The sequence below is a fragment of the Talpa europaea genome (genome assembly GCF_964194135.1).
Source record: "Talpa europaea genome assembly, chromosome: 7".
Classification (NCBI taxonomy): Eukaryota; Metazoa; Chordata; class Mammalia; order Eulipotyphla; family Talpidae; genus Talpa; species Talpa europaea.
In genome coordinates, this window is record NC_140074.1 from 57549952 (window position 1) to 57569729 (window position 19778).

The 19778-nt window shown below is 39.9% G+C and overlaps 1 protein-coding gene across 1 annotated transcript in view; it reads right to left on the reverse strand.

The window, feature by feature from the left end:
• Positions 1–17213, reverse strand: part of ABCA1 (ATP binding cassette subfamily A member 1) — a gene marked incomplete at both ends in the record, with an annotated part of 92686 nt that extends 75473 nt beyond the window's left edge. Inside the window, 4 exons of the mRNA XM_084237175.1 lie at positions 3943–4061; positions 4930–5071; positions 8813–8906; positions 17148–17213. Coding sequence (XP_084093301.1) covers positions 3943–4061; positions 4930–5071; positions 8813–8906; positions 17148–17213 — 421 coding nt within the window. The remainder of the gene's footprint in view (positions 1–3942; positions 4062–4929; positions 5072–8812; positions 8907–17147) is intronic.
• Positions 17214–19778: the final 2565 nt, after the last annotated feature.

Here is a 19778-nt window from a genome sequence, read left to right on the forward strand (position 1 = left end):
CTCACCTGTGTACTGCCTGAAAACATCTCAGATACCACAAAAAACTCACTCAGCAGGATAGTCATCCTTGTGGTATCTCACAAAGAATCTAAAACCTTCCCAGATTTTCTGAGATATATCCAATTTTTACATTTCCATTGGTTGCAGTAACAATATAGATTTAAGAAGAACAAATGCTCTTCACACTGATCACAAACATTTATTTAGCCACCATTCATCCTAGTTATGGTTTAGTAAGAAAATAATGTCAAAAAAAACTTTTAGTGATGAGAAAACTTTGTAAGACCCCTGAGTAAGCCTTCCTATGTGGGTTTTTCACTAGTACGGTTTCAAAAGTAACTACACTGGTCCACAACTTAATTCTTAAAACTGGAGGCCTTCCCAGTTGGAAGATTATTAGAACACACAAGATAGCACTGTAGAAAGAGAACTGCATGTACCAGTAGAGGCCTAGCTATCTTCAAGTCCCTGAATATCCCTTCAGTGGTTGTGTAAATTTGGGAAAGTCACTTCCCCTCTCTGGATCAGATTCTTTTCTAGAATAGATATTCTTTATAAACAAAGGAACCATCTTTTGTTTGTACAACTCTGTGACCCAGTACCTAGAAGAGTAGTTGGCATATATTAGGTGTTCAGTATACATTAGTCAGACAACTGAATCAATCAATTCATTAGATTGCTTCTAAAGTCTCAGCAAAGATGTGGAAATAAAAAAAATGCCCTGGCCCAGGAAACCATGGACCTCAAGGAGATATTTGAATAGACAGCCCCATTTCTACAAATTATCTAAGTGCAATGGATTTAGCAGGTACAAAATTGAAGAAAAAACAGGATACACCCTCCAACTAGATCACAGAAGCAGGAGCCCCATGGTCTAGCACTGATGATAACACAGGTTGGTAGATCTGTAGGAACGTGGGAACTAGTGACCAGAGAGGTGGTTAGTCTCCAACAGACTGATCCAAACCTCAGGCCTTGATCCCACAATGATCAGTGACTTGAATGAGAACAAAGCGAACTATTTATCAAATTCCCACATGACAGGAAACAATAAGAAACAGCCAATATAATACCTGGCAAAATCAGAATCTAACATGGTTTTAGTAGGATGCTAAAAATGTATGCTAGAAAAGAGACATTTTCTCTTTAGGTTCAAAGAGCCAATAGCACAATTAAAAATGGAGAACAAGTAACTGGCAAAACTATATTTAAAAGATTCTGCAATTTTGGTTGACTGCACACAGAAAATGAGTCAACAGTGTGACGTGGATGCCAAAAAGCACTAATGCAATCTCAGATTTCAATAAAAGAAATATAGTGCTCAGAACAAAGGAGGCAAAAGTCCCTTTCTACTCAGTGCATAATACTGTGGTGGTTTTTGATAAACTTCAAGAAAGATATAGACATACTGAAACACAACCAGAGGAGAAGCAGAAATCAGGGAATAAAACATACCAGAAGAGGAATGGAGGGACATTTAGCCTAGAAAAATCAGAGACTTTGGGAAGAGAGGGGATAAAACACAAGAGACGTTTTTAAATATTTTCACAGGAAACAGAATAAGCCTCTTATCTGGAAGGGATAGCTGGTTAGTGAGGATTTCTGATCGTCAGAGCTGCTGTATGCAATCTCAGGAAGTAGCTGCTATCTCAGGAAGTAGGTGTGCGGTAGAAGAGACCGATGAGGCAGGACTGTGAACCACACCAGCTCCAAGGTGCCTCCCAAACCTGAAAATACCAGTCAAAGAGGCCTAAGCCCATCACACTGTCAGTTGGGGTATCAACATAAACACAAATCCAAGTCAGGATGTACATTGACATACACCAGCCTCTGAAATCTAGAGAGCTACTCAAATTCAGCAAAATGTTACTGATTCCATCTAAAAGGTGGTAACATTTCTGTGGTTTTCCCTCAAGAGTACAGACTGGCTCTGTGCTGCAAGACAAGCAAAAAAAGGTGGAAAGATTTAAGAATAGCTTCAGGGCAGAAAGATAAAGGCATTGAATGAATGGAGAAATGTGTAATAAGCATTAGTATGACACAATAAAAATCAAAAGAAACCTTCTCTCCTCAGAGCTGTGCAGAGAAAGAATTTTGAATACAGGTTTGGCTTCTCTGTACCAAGCTGACTGAGTTGTCTGTTGCTCAACAATGAAAAATAGTTGTGTCTAAGGCAGCTTCCAGTAAGACCTAAACTCTGTTCAACATCTCACCTCCATCAGTTAGTTTATTTCTTTAGCCATGAGCTGAGAGGAAGAAGAGCAAGGCCAGTGCTCAGAAATAGATTACTGTCACTTAAGAATAATATTGGCTCCCACTTATCAAATATATAGTATGTTCCAGATACTGTGTTAGGTTTTATATTGCAAATTACCTATTATTTTCTAGCTGAGGAATTAAGGCTCACAGAGATTAAATGACTTGGCACATCAGATATCACCACCCCAACATAAGCACAGCTCATATTCACTAAGTGCTTCTTATGTGCCAGATGCTGTTTTAAACAATTAAATGTTTTGTTCTCATTTATTCCTAACAACAATCCTATGAGGGGCTAAATGATCATTCACAAAGTCAAAACTACAAAGTTATATATCCTCACCAAGGTAATAGATCCTGTCTTAGAAGAAATAACCCAAGCTCTGCCTCTGGTCTACCAGGCCAGGGCTCTCCAGCAGATTAGGAAGGACTGATGCTTTGACTGAAGGTTGCCATCTTTCACTGTGCTGGACAGGGACAGACAGACACATATGTACAGGACCAGGAACCTACAGGGCCAAGAAACAGTGTCCAGATGGCCAGGACATGTGGCCAAGAAGGGCCCAGTGGGAAGCTCCTCAAAGCTGATCCCACAGTCTAGGCACAGCCACACCCCTCTCCGATGTGAATCCACACATCTTCTGTGCCCACCCCCCATTTTGCCTCCCTTCGTCATTAGGTCAACACTGTCCTATTGCCTCTCTTCCTGCCCGGGGACGCACAGTTCTATGTACCTAAGAAAAAGTGCCAAGTCTGGTTCAAATTCCAGCACTTACTGCCATTTCTGCTTTTGCCGAGTGGATTGATCACAAGCTGGGAGGTGTCTCAGCAAAGGCCAGCCCACCCCGTGCATCCCAAAACACTAAACTAAATAAAAAGTACTTTCTGGGAATAGTGACAGCAGTTATAATTTATCACTGACATTGTTCAGAACCACCAGTGTATGGTGATAATAAAAACCAGATCGACTTTTGGTCAGCCTCCATATTGCTTTTAGATTCTCTACAGACCATGCACATCATCATTGCCTCCAGAGAAGACTGGCCACTTGTTAGACAATGGCCTAGCAGGTTGCTCTGTGACTTTTGCAGCCAATGACTCGGTCAGCAAACTGCCTGCTCCTTAGACACTTCCAAATGGCATGCAATAAATTGCCTGGATACTTACAGACCAAAAGTAAAAATTTCACTTTTTAAAGATCAGAGTTCAAATGCCCATCAGACTAAATCAAATGACTAGGGGGAAAGAAGAATTGTATTTTCCTTTTAGAAATAAATGCTTAACTTTCTCTTATCCACATGAAGTTGCAGTTTTCATTGCTCTTAAATGCATAGAGATATCCCATTATAAGAGTGTTGATTCACTGTAATGCAATGGCCAACTCCAAAAAAAAATGAAGTTGGTAGCAGCACTAATTGGCCCTAACTCCAAGTCTGTACTATTCCTCTCTGGGAATGTTTCTTGTTTCCCCAGAGGAGGTCAGTTCACTCATAGTCTGATACAACTAACTTGCTTAGTTTCTTCTCAAACGCTCTTGCAGAGAGGCCTTGCAGCCCAGCCACTGAGGAGGAAAGTTGGTGAGGAACAGCTAAAAGGAACAAGCCCAAGGCCCTTGGACTGCCATCTCTCCTGATAAAGATCAATTTCCAATTATAAACTGATATATAGAAGGCTTTCGCTTACTTGATCTGGAATTCTCGATCTGTTGTAATGTTCTCAAAACTTTGTGAATGTCCTTCATGCTGGTGTCTTTCTGACTGTATAAAAGAAGCCTCTGAGCATCTGAGAAAAGGCGAGACACACTGCAGGAGGGACAGGAAAACAGAAAAGCCCTTGTTAGGTCAACTGCCTCTACAGTTTGAAGAAGTGCCTGTCACCAGCCTGGCCACTAGGTCCTCCACCACCAGCTCTGGCCCATTCCTATTGCTCCCCACACCCAGGTCACTATAACCACCCACCCACCTCCCTGCCCCAAATGCATTTCACCATGCATCTGCACAGCCAACTGTTAACACACACAGATACACACAGACACACATGCACAAACACCCCCAGGGCCAATTTATCCATGAGACATAGTAGGCATAGTACCTGGGCTCAGGATCCTCTTAGGAATCACAAAAATAAGTTTTAATTTCCTTTAAAGTCAGAATTTTTAAAATTAATATATTAAGAATGAATATCTATGAGAATGAATGAAAGCTGGCGTATATTCATCTTTATAATAACACAATTATAGATAAAAATTTTTAATACTTTTACATGGAAGATGGGGCCCATGAAGGCTAAGGCCTGAGATGTGTGAACATTATACTTGGCCTTACCTGCCCCCACTGCAGCTCCTTAAAACTGACTTGGTACATCTCCTACAGCCCCTAGTCCATTCCAACTCATGGCACAGTTCCATGCATTCAAAGACTCTACGGTCTCCTTTGGCAAACACTGCTTAAGTCTATACTTGTGTCTGGTGTTGAAGTCTGGAGCCAGGAATACAAAACCAAAATCCTAGTGGCAACTCTCCTGTCCCATATTTTTCTGATGTTACCACACAAACTTTTACCAAAGCAACTTCACTCAAGTCCAACCACTCGTAATTCCCCAGAGGATGAGAAGGGAAGGAAAATATTAAGATAGACAAGTTAGGGCTAGAAAACCTGATCTGGTACTTACATGGATTTGTTAAAGTTTCCAACAACCCCAGGAGCCTCACCAGGAGTCGGATAACGGAAGCAGGGGTTATTGGCATTACAGATAATTCCCTGAATCCAAGGAAGCGTTCCTGCAGAGGGCATGGCTTTGTTTGGAAAGTGGCCTGTTGGAATTGAGACGAAAAACACAAGGAGAAACATTAGTTCTTTGATGCAGTTTTGGGACTTAATAGGAAAGAATCTTTACTTCTATCGATGCTACCCACACACTATTTCATTCTAAATCTGTCCCATTCTCCATATTCTAGGGACCTGCCACCAACTGAGTTTGAAACGTGGCAGCAGATAGCAGTTCTTCACCTATACAACATTATCCGTAGGATGGGAATCATGATAGCAACCTTGGAGAGGGGACGAGAAGGGGAGACAAGATCATACACATCAAGCGTATGATGCGCAGCAAGTACTGGATCCTCAATGATTCATCTTTAACTCACCTAGAGAGGCCCTGAGGATGATCTAACCCAACTGTTTCACACCACAAAGAGGCACCATGAGAAGATAAAAGGAAACCACAGCTGATGAACACTCAGGAAGTCCATGAGCAAAATGGAGAGTAGAACCCATATCTCTGGGAGCCTAATCCAAGCCCCCTTCCTTAAATCTGTAGCAACCTTTACATTCCAGCTTTCCTTAGTTCCCCCTAGTACTGTCCTCTGTTGGCCAATCATATGTTAGGTTCACATTCTCTCAGCTCACAAGCTCCTTGGGCCATTTACGAAGCAGAGACTTGGAGTGACGTGTCAGCTGTGAGGCTATACTGGTGTGGTTGTTTTGTGTCTCATCAAAGCAACGAGGTCCATCTAATAGGCCATCTCCTTTCTCTCCTCTGCCTTCATTACAGAAGAGCTTCTGACAAGGAGAATGACTGGGTGTATTTGGGCTGTTGCTAGGTATCAAAGGCAGAGTGTGGTGTGTGGCAGTCAGCCATGGAAAGGTGCTACTAATGAGCATTAAGATCAACATGTCCTCCTCCAACCAGGGTTCTTAACTGGAATCCCAAGCATGTGCAAATTCCTTTGGACAGAAAGGCCAAGCCTCCAGCTCTCACCATATTCTCAAGGTTACCTGTGACCCTGAAAGAGTTAAAGACCAATAAAACTATGGCTCTAGTTGGCAAAGACCCAGATGGTTTCACAGACGTTGGCATAAGACCAGCTGGGATTCACATCTAGTTTCTGCAACTCATTAAGCAGCAACTTTGGTCAAGCCCCTGAATCCCTAATCCCGTTTCCTCATCTGTAAAATAGTTGTAAAAATGTGATCTACTTCACAGAGCTGTGCTGAAAATCCCACAAGTTCTTACAGGCAAAGCATGTAGCAGAGTGCCTGGCAGAGCATACAGCTCAATGAACAGGCCTATTAGGATAACTGAGGCACTGTGATGGTGAGACTACAACCGTACCTACTCTGCTATTGTCTAGCCAGGAACACTCCCATCTCACAGCTGCCACCGTCCTCCAAGCAGAACCCCCGTTTTAGTTGGATTTTTATGTCTGTGCAACTGTGCTAACAGAATCTCCCCAAAAGTTAACCCACATCCAGGACTTGCTACACTTTGCATTTCAGTACTGGTGCCCATCTCTCTTTTTACTTCTTTCCATATTCCAGCCAAAAATGGAACATCCAAAGCAAGGATGTAACAAGATCTGATCACTGCAGCCACCCTCTGCAGGGACTCTGGCCTTTTGAACATTTACTCAGTTAACCTCCTTATCTCTCTGTTAAAAGGTCAAGGAAAATCAAACAAGGTCCCTTGCCTAAGTCAGCTGCCCCTCATTCAGCAGAGATTTATGCAACCCAACCAAATACTCGAAGGACCAAGGGATTCTCCCCTTTAACCTCCTAGAGATACTGGCACCAAGGACAGGGTGGTGTCCATCCAGGCAGCACAGGGCAGTGGGAAGTAAAGGTATTTCAGGCAATGCATTGATGGATGAAGCAGAAACCTTTCATGTATGTTGTGTCCCACCCTATTTGCAAGCAAAAGCCAGATGAGAACTTGGCATTTGGGTGCACAAGATGACAATTAAATAGCATAATAAACTTCCAGGACCCAGGGAATTTATTAGGCCCTCAGAGGCTGTGGATCACAATGGGAAAGATTTATGGGGAAGAATTATACACCAATCCTTTGTTCCCATAGAAAAGACACCCCCAAACTCTCTTCCAACTAGGTCCCTAGAGCATGGAGAAAACAGCAGGTTAAGTTTGCAAGGAGTGCATAAATGGAAGGAAAAGTCTTATCTTCCTTCTACAGGTATAGAAAGTTGACAACATTTCTGAGACCAATGGTCTAGATACAGAGGTATCTGAATTAAAATTTAACAATTTTCCCCAGATCACAGGCTTGGCAGTGGCAGAGCCAAGATCCAATCTCCAATTTGTGTGATGCCAAAGTCTATGCTATCTCCACTACACTATCTTGCCTGTTTGTGATCATTCCAGAAAGAGAAGAGCATAGCAAATGAAAAGGCTAGATTTTCCTTAAAACATGAACTTAGGGTAATGCTTATATAAAAATCAAATATTCATTTGCTTATCAATCAGCAAAAACTCTTTGGAGTTCTAAAAGAGAAAGAAGAATTACCTCCCAGGCACACAAATTGAGTGCAGATTTTATTTTATGTTCTTTTCCTTTTTGGTGAAATCACAAATCATGTCTGGGAGAATGCTCATGAGGTTTTACTACTAAACTTAAATATTATAATGTGTACTAGCAAATTAGTAGGTAACTAACTGCAGCTATGTTCTATAAGAGTGATGGAAACAAGAACCAAGACCAAGAACACAATTAAATGGTGACTCTAGTCCCATCTCCTCCATGAAGAAAAGTATCCTGCAAATCTATGGGGCTGGTCAGGTGTGAGTGGAGATGTTTAAAGGTGGGAAAAGTCACTGGGGCAAAGCAATAACTAAACCTCCTACGTAAGCTTTGGTTCTTTCAACTGAGACACTGCTGCGATGTCAGTCCATATAGTGAGTAACCCAGTGAGCATGAGCACACATTCAAGACAAGGATATAAGGTAGGTGTTACCATTCCCCTTTTATAGAGACGATGACACTCAGGTACTAAAAAGATAATTCACTTGCCTGAGGTGACAAACCTAGCAAAAATTGAAGCCAGGAATCAAATTCAGCTAGCCTGACATCGAGAGTTTGTGTTTTAGCCCTGACTTTACCTCGATGCTTACTGTAAAGGCTATTATCCAAACATATTATTGGGGGTCAGATGACCTAAGCTTTACTTCATCTGTCACTTTATAGATGTGTGAACTTGAACAAGTCTCTGCACTTCTCTGAGCCACAATTTACTTAACAAAATATTAAAGTAAAGATAAAGTCTATTATAAAATCAGTAATAAAGTCTATTATACATGGTTGTTATGAATCAAATGAAATAATATTCATTAATCTGAGTCTTACGCAAATGCTACTTAAAATTACATGTTTCATGATTTGCGTAATAAAGACATAATGGAAATGAAAAAGACTGGCAGGGACCAGATGACAGTGGTGTTAAGGCATGCCTAAGGGCATTTCTTTAATCACCACTTTCTGAATTATCAGTATGGTTGTTTCACTTTCATGATATAAAATGTATGAAACAGATGTTGGCTATTGTTATAATTACTATTATCACCATTCACTAGAATCGATAATAGTTTCCTAAGTTCACAGTTTCTTAAAAAAAAAAAAAAACTGGAAGCTTAGATTTTCTGCTCCACACCATTTGCAGTGTTTCCTAAAGATGTCTTGGAAAAGGTCAAATTTAGCCCAAGCCTATTCCCTGGCTTTTGCTTGCCAATGGTTAAGTCTCACACAGGATATTCAAGATACTTACATTCATGTTGTTCATAGGGCGGGTAGCTCAGTCGGACAGAGATCAGGATCAAGAAGATAAATAGAGGCCAGGCCACTTCCAGCAACAGCTGACACTGAATAGGAAATAAGACAGAGCACACTATGAATGCAAAAGTTAAAGTGGCTGCCTAATGCTACTAGGCTTTGGAAAACCCAAAGAAAAAATTTTTAAGTGACAATGGAAATGCACGCATATTTGATGACCTGTGTGCACCCAGGACTGGAGAAAGCTGGGGGCAGTACAAAGTCCTTCACCATTCAGCTGCTGGTGAGTTGTATCTGCTGAGTTGGAGCTCCCTGTCAGAGTTCCCCAGATACTCAGTATATTTATGGCCCTTATCAGCACGTGCCAGCAATCTATAGTCATACTTCTCCCCCACTGTCACTTTCTTCTTACTAAGCCTGCTTAAGAAATGTTAACTGAATAAGAGAATGGTCTGGAGTTGGTAAAATAATAAAGAAATATAAATATAAATCAGTTGAATCCTTTGGTAAAGTGATTTGCCCATACTTTCAAATGACATGTTTATCCCCTTTGACCAAATACTATTCCATGTAATTCATCCTATGGAACTAAATGTAAAATCTTAAAAAGCTATATACATGAAGTTATTCACTCAAACACTGTAATTGCAAAATATTGGAAACAACTTAATTGCATGGCAATAGAAAAAAATGATTAAATTAAGGTACATCTACTCAACATTATGCAATGCAATCCAGACACTATTAATCATGTAATATTAAATGAAAAAAGCAGAAAAAAAAAGTGTATGCATTCCAAACTTACATCTAAGTTACTTACAAATATAAGAGACAGAATAAAACTTTTAAAAATAGCATGACTATGAATGAATTCAGAATACAGAAATGAACTCAGGAAAAAAAAAGCAAAATTAAATGAAACATATAAGGGAAGATAAATAATCAATAAGCATGGAGCTCTGAAGATACCATTTGCATTTTTAGGATAAAGATTAGCTACCATTTCCGTAGAGTCTAATATGTAGTAGGTACACTATGTATGGATTATTTCATTTAATCAGAACAACCCTGTGATGGAACAACCTTACTACTTCCAGCCTTTATCAACAAAGCTAAACTCAAGGAAGGGTAAATCACACAGCTAGACTGAGGCAGGATTGAGATTAATAGCCAGTTCTGTCCAGCTCTGGAGGCCACATGAAATTCTACGTGACCCAGGTAGAAAATGGCCCCAACTAGGCAGCATGGCCTAAACATCACTGTGTTTCAAAGAGATAAATAAACTCATGGCCTGTAGATTTATAATAGCTTTAGATTTACAATAGTTACAGTCAATATTGAGCACCTACTGTGTGCCAGAGATTTTACTGATCTCACTTGTAACATAAATTTCACAATAACTCTGGAAGGTAAATCATATTACTACCATGTTAGGAATGAAGAAGCTAAGCTTCAGACAGTGATGACCTAGACCCTGGGTAAAAGCACTAAAATCCCTCTGTGCTCTTACACCCATCTTGTTGCCACTCACAGAGATAAATATGGGACAATGACCTTTTAAAATGACCACTTAAAAAGAGCCTAACATTCACTATTCCCTCTGGGCACTGATCTGAACCAAAGAAATCCTAGACATCTCTGCAGCCCCCACATCTGATAACAAAGGACACCCAAAAAATCATACAAATCACTTTCAGCAACTGAAGTAAGTGGATATAAGCAGATCAGGGAAAGAAATAAGAAAAAGACTGACAATAATGATTAACACTTAAATAGGGTTTACTATAGATCTGTATTCTAAGTGTTTTACATATACTCATTTTTCTTCAAATAAACCCATTAGTATTATTATAATGCCCATTTTAAATATGAGGAAATTGAAAGTCAGAGTTAATAAACTGCACAAGAATAAAGGTTAGTTAATGGAAGAGCCAGAATTCAAAGCCTGTCCAACGTGTGGATCTTGGCTCTTTGCCACGATATACCCCAACCTCCTTATATCCTCTTCCCAACAACCCCAAGTATCTAAATTCTTGATCCATTCAAAGCCCTTGCAAAAGCTGAGACACTAACATTTACAAAACAATGAAGAGACTGCCTTCAAGGTTCCTATCACCCAAACCAGAGAACTCCATGAGAGACAAAATTTAATGTATACCCTTTTATTCTGGGCCTCTAAAATTATTTCTGGCACTGAAAATAGGATTCACCTTCTAAATTTAGGAGGGTATTCTAGGTATCATTGCCTAATAGCCTCCTTCCAGAACTCTAATTTGACTTCTACCAGGAATGTCATCTGCTGTCATCACCAAAATCAGATTTCTCCCCCACCTGTAAGGTAGCATTTTTCCTTCACACAGACCCTTATAAACAACTAGGAAATAAGACTGATGCTTTATAGCTATAAAACCCTAACAAAAAGCCTTTAATCTTACATTGCTACCTGCCCACCCACCATCACACCTCCCCAGCCCATGAGGTAGGGCAGATGGACTGGAATACTGGTTTCGAAAGTGCTTTCACCAGGGTCAGAAATTGAGCAGCTTTCTTTTAATGTTGGCTATTAAAATAATCATTCAGATATTTAAGTGAATTGCTATGCTGAGCTGCCCTGGGGAGCACCAAAGCATTGCTTTACATTTTCCAGCTCATTATTCCTTAGCTCTAACGTGGAAATAATCTAGGCAAACACTGCCAGAGCAGAGCTTCTTAACAGCAAACTATGGACATTTTAGGCCATATAATTGCTGTGTGGGGCCCTCCTATGAACTGTGGGATGTTTACTGCATCCCTGGCCACTACCCACTAGATACGAGCAACAATAACCATCCCCATCCAGGACCCAAACAACCAAAAAATGTCTCCATGCATACGTAAGCATCTCCAGAGCATTAAAATAGGGACAGGATACTTTTTGGCGCTTGATAAGGTAAATTCAGTGGGGAGAAGAAATAGATAAAAACATCAAAGAATATTCTGAGAGGCAAAAAGGGAAGTGTGGGACAATGAGCTTCCCCAAACCTCAAAATGTTCAAAGTAACAGCACACTCTGGGCTAAATCAACATAAAAATAAAAACATTTATCAAATGACCAAATGGATAAGCCCAAAGTCATCCCTGAAGTAAGCCCTGATACAGATCACATTTTGATAAATGTCCCAGTAATAACTAAAGGAATCACTGTTTAATAAAAGCTTCTGAATGACAGAATATGAATGGTGAAGAAAAATTAATTTTAAGCCTATATACCTCACTCAGGTTTGGAAAAGTTAAAGTGAAATCTTAAAGAGCAAATCAAACAAACGCTAGAGGGAAAAACCATTTTCTAAACCAGGTCTGCCCTCCCAGAACAGTAAGGACTCAAGCTTTGTGTTGGCTTTTGTTATGAGTTTGATCTTGGGGAGGACATCTGCTCATACACTCCGAAGGTCACTTTGACCCAGTAAGCCTAACCCTAAGGAAATAATACAAATATATACAGCTATCTGCATAAAATCTTTATAGTTTGTAGTTACAGTCATTGTTACATAGCTATATAACTATGTATGTAAGTAATTACATAGTTATACCAGAAAACACTGAAAACAACCTAAATGTTGCAAATAGAGTATGAGCTTACAAAATCAAAACCATGCTGATGAGTTACAATAAAGTTATAGGGAAAAATCAATGGCATCATCCCATAGTAGGTCTGGGGACAAAAGATCCAGCCCTTCCTTTTGAAATCCTTTCCTCACTTTCTGAAACACACATTGTAATGCATACCTCTCAGAACTGCTGTGAAAATTAAAAAGATAATGGGTATAAAGGGATTTTCAAAACTTCAAAATATAGCCTATATATTATGAATCATTATTATAAATAGGAATATTATTTGGAGAATATGAACATACATACCAAATAATGTAAAATGAAAGAAAATAGTGCATAAAAGGGTATATATGCATGTGATGATTATGGTTTCTTCCATGGGCTGTCACCATTCAACTCAGATTTCTCTGACTAATGCCACTTGAACTTCAGGACTCTCAGATTAAATGTCATGACCTTCCACTCTAAATTAAGTGCCTATCCACTGCCTGGTACTATCTAAAATGATGCTATCATTTGTTTATTTTTTTTCTTCGTAACACTTATCACAGCCTGTAATTGTATTTTTATTTGTGTGATAATGTGTTTCTTATCTGACTCCCCCACTAAACTGTAAGTTCTATGAGGACAGGATCGTATCTGTCTGATTCACCCCTGTGGACCCAACAAGCTGTCCCACATATAGATAATAAATATTATCCAAATGAGACAATAAATGCTATTTTTTCAAACTTTCTTCATTTATGGAGGGGGAAATTACAATTTGAAAGAAATGCTTCCCTAAGCCATTTGAAGTATAGAATGACCATGCTGGAATTAGAATTGAACTAGGATGAGATAATGATCAGATGTATCACGTGAAACTGTAAGTGGGGAAGGGATGCAGAGTGTCACTCTACCCTGTAAAATTCACTAATAGTTCTTAAATAAGGAGTTCCATTTTTATTTATTTGATAGCTTATTGTCAATAAATAATGCCCAAATGCTGACACTTAATTTAAGTGAAAATTAGAATTACCTATTTCCCAGTTACAGGGCTACTCAGATATAATGAGAAAATTAATTCCAAAAGCCAAAAAAAAAGGCCATATGATCATACTCTGTCCCCTCTGTTCCATGGGTCCTTGGCCTCTACTCAGCCTAAAACTAGATGAGGAACCTAAGAACTCTGAAGCCCCTCGTCTTTCCTGTCCTAAGCCCTGTTTATGCTGAATGACTACCACCCACACAAGTTAACTGCTCCTTTGAACCCAAACTGAGCTTTGCACCCAACTTTCGCAACTCAGTTTCAATGCATTCTTTGCCCAGTAGGAAAAGCGGAAACCTGTTCCTGTTCCTAAACCTCATCAATGGTCCCATGAGTCTGCACAATGGGGTCCCCAGAATTTATCAGCCAAGAAGGATACAGAGCAAAAGGGCAACCACCTGCCTTCCGACAGAGTGGACCTGGGGTATATGGTTCAGCTCCCAGCTTTTACATATTTTTCTCTTTTTTTCCCGGCAGCAGTACATGATGTTCTTAGAGCAAGGGAGCCTCTTTGAGCTCTTCAAATTAATGGCCCATTTAATACTTTCACCACACATTCAGCAAATAGTTATTAAGCATATCCATGGTGTCAAGCTCAGGGGCCACATGGATAGACTCCAGGACATCAGAAGAAGGGAAGCATGCAATCAATTTCCATACATTTTGGGCAAGCACTATCCTGCAGCTACTAACCCTTTCCTGACTAATGGGCAGGGTTGATTCTGATTATGCTAACATCATGGCACCAGAACCCTTAACAGATTCCGTTAAACAACATAACCTAGAAATTCAAGCCAGATAGAATCAAGGACATTAAACTTTAAGTGCAGCTAAAGCAAAGCCTGCTGTAAAAGTCCTGTGCCAGGAAGCTGGTTCTGGTGCTACTTCCATAACTGAGCCACTCTGGACCCCTCTTCCCTCTCCCAAACCCCAGTTGCACCAACTATACAGGGGACAGGCCAGAACTTTCCAGCTCTTACAATCCAAACATCTGCAAGCAGAATAAACCACATTTCTTTGGCCTCTAGCTCAGCCTAAAAGTAAATGAGGAACCTTTCTTTCTGATTGAGCAAGTACATGTCTTTCAGAAATCATGAAGGGGACAATAAGGAAAAGCTAGCAGGTATGATGTATCATCTAGATAAGCTCTTCTCTCAAGATGTTCAGTCCCTATCTTCTCCTTCAACAAGAAGTCTGCCAAAGGCTACAAATTGCCTTTGACTAATCCTGCCTATCTCTTGAATTGCAACTTTTTTTTAAAAAACCATAAGCAACATTGAGCAAGAACAAGCTCAATACTAGTGGAGACTAGCCCAGTCTGGGTGTCCCAACCCCACCTCTTGTTCCAGGACCCTATGCTCCAGATTCCTTGGCTGACCTTAGGGAAATCCCTTCCCTGCTTTTTGCCTCAATGTTCTCATCTGTAAAATGAATGGTTAGGCTGGATTACCCTTGAGAGCTCTTTTCTTTTGTCAGAAGGATAGAATTCTCTGTACTACTCAATAGCTAAAGGGCACATCATAGCAGAGAACTGCCCATGGTGTGAGCTGTTACCAGCAGAAGAGGCAAGGACCTGGACCACACTGTAGGAAAAAAATGAACACACAGGGCTTGGGAATGCCAGGATTTGAGAAAAGACATGGGAGGAAGGGGGAGAGGCACGGAAGAATTCAAAAACACTAAGATTTGGAGACTCAAGATAGAAAGATATACACAAAGATATACTGAAAAGCAACTTCACATAAGTGGTTTAGAACCCCAACTCTAGAGTCAGATTATCTGAATTTCAACCCCACATGTGCTTCTGACTAGCAATGCAGGAGCTAAGACATATACCTCAACCTGTCTGACTAGCAATGCAGGAGCTAAGACATATACCTCAAGTTCCCTAGTTATAATTCAAAAAAATACTTGTACTTCAGTATTTCATGAGGTGGGTCTTAATAGCATTTCAGTGCACAGCACATGGAAACTCATTCTAAGTGTTTGCTTTTATTATATTATATAATATTATGTATTGTGGTTTACTACTACTATTATTAAAATAGATAGGATTCTATTTTAGTAACTCTAGTTCCTATTCTCTTACTAGCGACCTTGGGATTCAGGTCCCTACTTGTATCTAAACAATCAGTTTTTCTCATACTAGAATAGAGATAGATGATTGATAGACAGACATAAATTTTTGAATACAAGTTCTTATATAGAGAATCTTAGAATATTATATTCTTATGTGAACATATCTATACATATCTATTCTTATGAATATATATATATATATTCTTGTGTTCTTGAAAGATTACATGTCAGTTCCTTGCGAGAATTTTAAACACTTGTGTTTTCATTTCAATGGTCATCTAAACAAATTTAAATAAACATATCTGGATTTTCTGAATGCCTACTTCATAATTAGTTCTGGAACATGAGTTCAAAACCCAAGTTTATATATTTGTGTTTGTGGTTGTGTTGGCAGCAATAAAATTGTAGCAGACTAATGAGAAAGGAACAGATATAGATGCAATGTATGAATGATGAGAGAAGGTCACTGGAAAAATGGTTGTAGAATTGAATTGTTATCACAAGTAATATAAGACTGTTTCAGCTCAAAGGATCAGCATTATAGCCTTCACTACCATATTCACTTTACTACTTATAATTTAGTTTTAGGTAAGCAAAGTCAGCTGTCTTACTACACTAATAGTATGAATTTGAATTGTATTGATTTTGCAATTCTGTTTGCATTTCATTTGTAATTATGTGGTGATCACATGATTACACAATAGCCTTTAAATACAAGCAGTTTTATAGTTTTCACATATGTACATATTTAAGCAACATTAAAATAAAAAAAGTTTATAAATACAAGGAAGGACACCTTAACATTTTTATTCTTTTACAAGAAGGGCCAAGTATTACTGTAGTTTGAGAAACACTGACTTGAATTCTCCCCAGTGTCCCTTATCACTCTAAGAAGGATGATCATTTTGGTTACAGATGTGTTAAACTTTATTAAGACAGTCAAGTTAGGAAACAGGACAGTGCAGGAAACATAGTTAGAACTCCAGAGAGGAGCCCAGGAGATGGGATGAGATATCTATATTCAGGTAAAAAAGCAAAGGTAACATTTGAGCTTTAAGGAGTCTACCATGTTTTATCGATCTCACCTTCCTCTCTGGAAAAACATCACTCATAGTCACATTAAATATGATCTTCTCAGGATTACTCAAAGAATTATTGCCTCATCTGAAAGCCAATGGCGTAAATGCTCCACAGAAATGCAACAAATTTCAGTTATATTCCTCCAGGCTTGCGGTCTCTATTGACACTGAGGGGTCCAGACATATCCAAGAGCTAGACCACTGACTTATGTCATTTCCCCTCCCAGACATAAAAGGGGCTCATTAGGTGCTTCTGGAGAAGGCAGGTGACCCCCAGGTCTGCAGCAAAAGTTAAGAGTAGTAGGGCTAGGGACAGTTCTGTGCCAGATGCCAGAGGTTAGGACACTCCTGAGAACAAGCACAGACCAAAGCTAACATTTCTGCCTGGTTGCAAATCTCCCCTCTATGTGGCCATACATATCAGAACCACATAGTCCTGTGTCTACCAGGGTCAGATTTGTCCAATCACTTTGAGGAAACCAAGACTTCCTTTCCTCCCTCCTCCAATCCCAATTCAAAACCATGAGAGAAAGCCAAGAGAAACCCAAGCTTACTGTTTGTCGTCTTCTGAAAGTGAGGTTCTTCCATAGCAACAACCTCAACTGAGGCCAACAAGCCATGTTACCTCAGCTGGTATGCACAGCAACCGGCGTGTGGCTCAGCCGTGGAGGCAAGAGCTGGAGCTCACAGCACAGACGCTGTGGCTGGTCATTAACTGAAAGATAAAGCAGAAGAGCACTGTCAGTTAGAGCTACAAAGTCATACCCAGTGAGGGCTGTTGCTCCAGCCCCCTCACCTGAAACCTCAACACCCAGGTCTGCGTCACGATTGATCCTCTTGGGTCCTAAGTCCCCAACTTCCAGCCATGGAGTTTTTCAGTAAACAGGGATCCTGGAGATTGACTGGAGGCAGGCTGGGAGTTATTCCTTAGAGTCCTAATCATTTTAGCTCCATTGGTAAGAACATCTGGGAATCAAAAATGCACTTATGCAAATAGACTTAAGTGAGCTATCTTGTGGTCAAAACACGGTGGTTGCAAATGGCATACTGGAATCCAGAGACCTGCCTGGTCTAAGAATGTCAGCAGCATTTATAAATTTTGCCTCGGAACCTGGATTGACTTATGCTGTTTTCTGAAATTCACCTCAGACTACATTTTCATCTGACCAACAAGTTGAGTCCTTTCAATGATAAATGGCACCATCAATCATTTCCAAGTCTGAAAAAACACAGCATGTTTTAACTGACTGTGAGTAAACACCAAGGAAATGCCACCAACACCTGGCTCCCAGGTGATGAGGACAACTGCAGTGCTGTGTATCTGTGGAAAGAAAACAATATCCTGAGGGGAAACAAGTCAGCCAAGGCAGGTAGAGAACACACCTGTCAAACTGACAAGTTCCCACTGTCCAGACATATGCCCAGTGCTGACCTTGTTGCCTGCACCTGCACAAGGCGCTGGCTAGTCCTTGTCACTGTTTTATCATGCCGGGAGAAAGGACATTCTTATCAACAAGGGATTCAACATTCTATGTGTCCCAACTGCCCACTCAACAACCTCATTTTATGTAACACTGGAAAATTCTAAAGAGTTGTTGGGGAAGGGGCAGAAAATGAAAAGTAGGAGAAGAGCAGATGCCAGGTTGAAGCAAGGCTCTACTGCCACTACACAGTCATGAAACCCCAGCAGAAATCAGAAACCGGCTTTACTTCTAAAATGGGTCAGTAAATCACTGCGGCATCTAGTACAGCATGAGACACAAACAAACAAACAAACAAAAAGAGCTTAGAAAGCAGTGGCCACTTGTGGATACACAACCAAGCGCTCAACTAAAAACCTAGGTGTCCAAATCAGATCTCAATGCACAGGTCAACCTCTAGGAGGATTTTGTCCTTTTGTCCCCCACCCTATAGGATTTGATTTAAAACTTCTAGAGATTAAAAAAAAGAAAAGAAAAAAACTTCTAGAGAAAAAAATAAAACAGAGTGAAGGGAGTTTGAGGTGTCTAAAAAGAAGGAATGACCCCATTGTGTTTGAATTCATTCATTAACAATCTAACACATCAGAAATTCCTCTGAAATATTCAAGGCTTAGGACCTATTTCTTTTCTTTATCATTGCTCAACAAACTTCTAGAAGGGGGCAGACCCCTAGTGTTTCTCATGCCAAAAAGGAAAGTTAAAGCAGCACTGAATTAGCTTGCAGTTTGTTGTTTAAAGATGTCCACTGCCCTCAAGCACTGAGAGCCAGATGCCACTGTGAGACGTTTGTAATCCCAAATTGTTTTATAAGTGGCATAGGATAGGGTTTGCATTCTACAAATTCTGAAATAAATAATTAGCTAGATTTTTTTTTTCATGCAAAAGCTGCTCTCTAGAAATCACTTAGTTGATTTAGAAGTCACATGAATCTTCTCAGATCCCCAAGGTAACAATCAGGAGCATGGAACACAACTTTATAATTAAACAGGGGAAATTAACCTAATAGGAAGAACCCAGACATGAAATAGCCCATTTCCCAACGATATGTCGTTGGCCGAGCTTTATGCTCTCTGAGCATGGATTTCTCATTATAAAATGCCTACTTTACATGATGCTTTAAATATTAAATGAGATAATGTAAATAAATATATTTATAGCCACACAGTACATGGCACATTGTAAGTGCCAAAGAAATAAGTTCTTTTCTCCTTACTTTCTATTCTATCAGCACCTTCTAGTATTCAATGGCTATATCCTGTCCAAACAGTTTTTCTATTCCATTATTTACAGCAAATCCATAATGATTTCCAGAAAGAAAGGAGGGGCAATATAGGAAGGATCAAATCTTAATAGGCTAGTGTTATTAAGAGCCAACTAGAGAGACCCCAGAGCCAACTAGATCAGAGGATCCCAAAAACCTGAGTGGATAGTGTCAGAGAAAAAAGAAGACAAACCTCAATAAAATGGTCCAGAGAAGAGAAAGGCCAGGAGTAGTTTTTTTGTTGGTTTTTTTGTTTGTTTGTTTGTTTTTGGAGAGTATTTTCCTTGCTATAAAGTTTTTAGGTCTCCAAACATAGGTTCTGACCCCAGGAGCCTTCCAGGGGATATGCAGAGAAGGTCAGCAAGTAGCTCAGAGCAACAGTATAAGGTTCTTTCTGCTCTGGCTTATGCTAGATGCAGGCAGGCTTCCTGCCCCAATTTCCC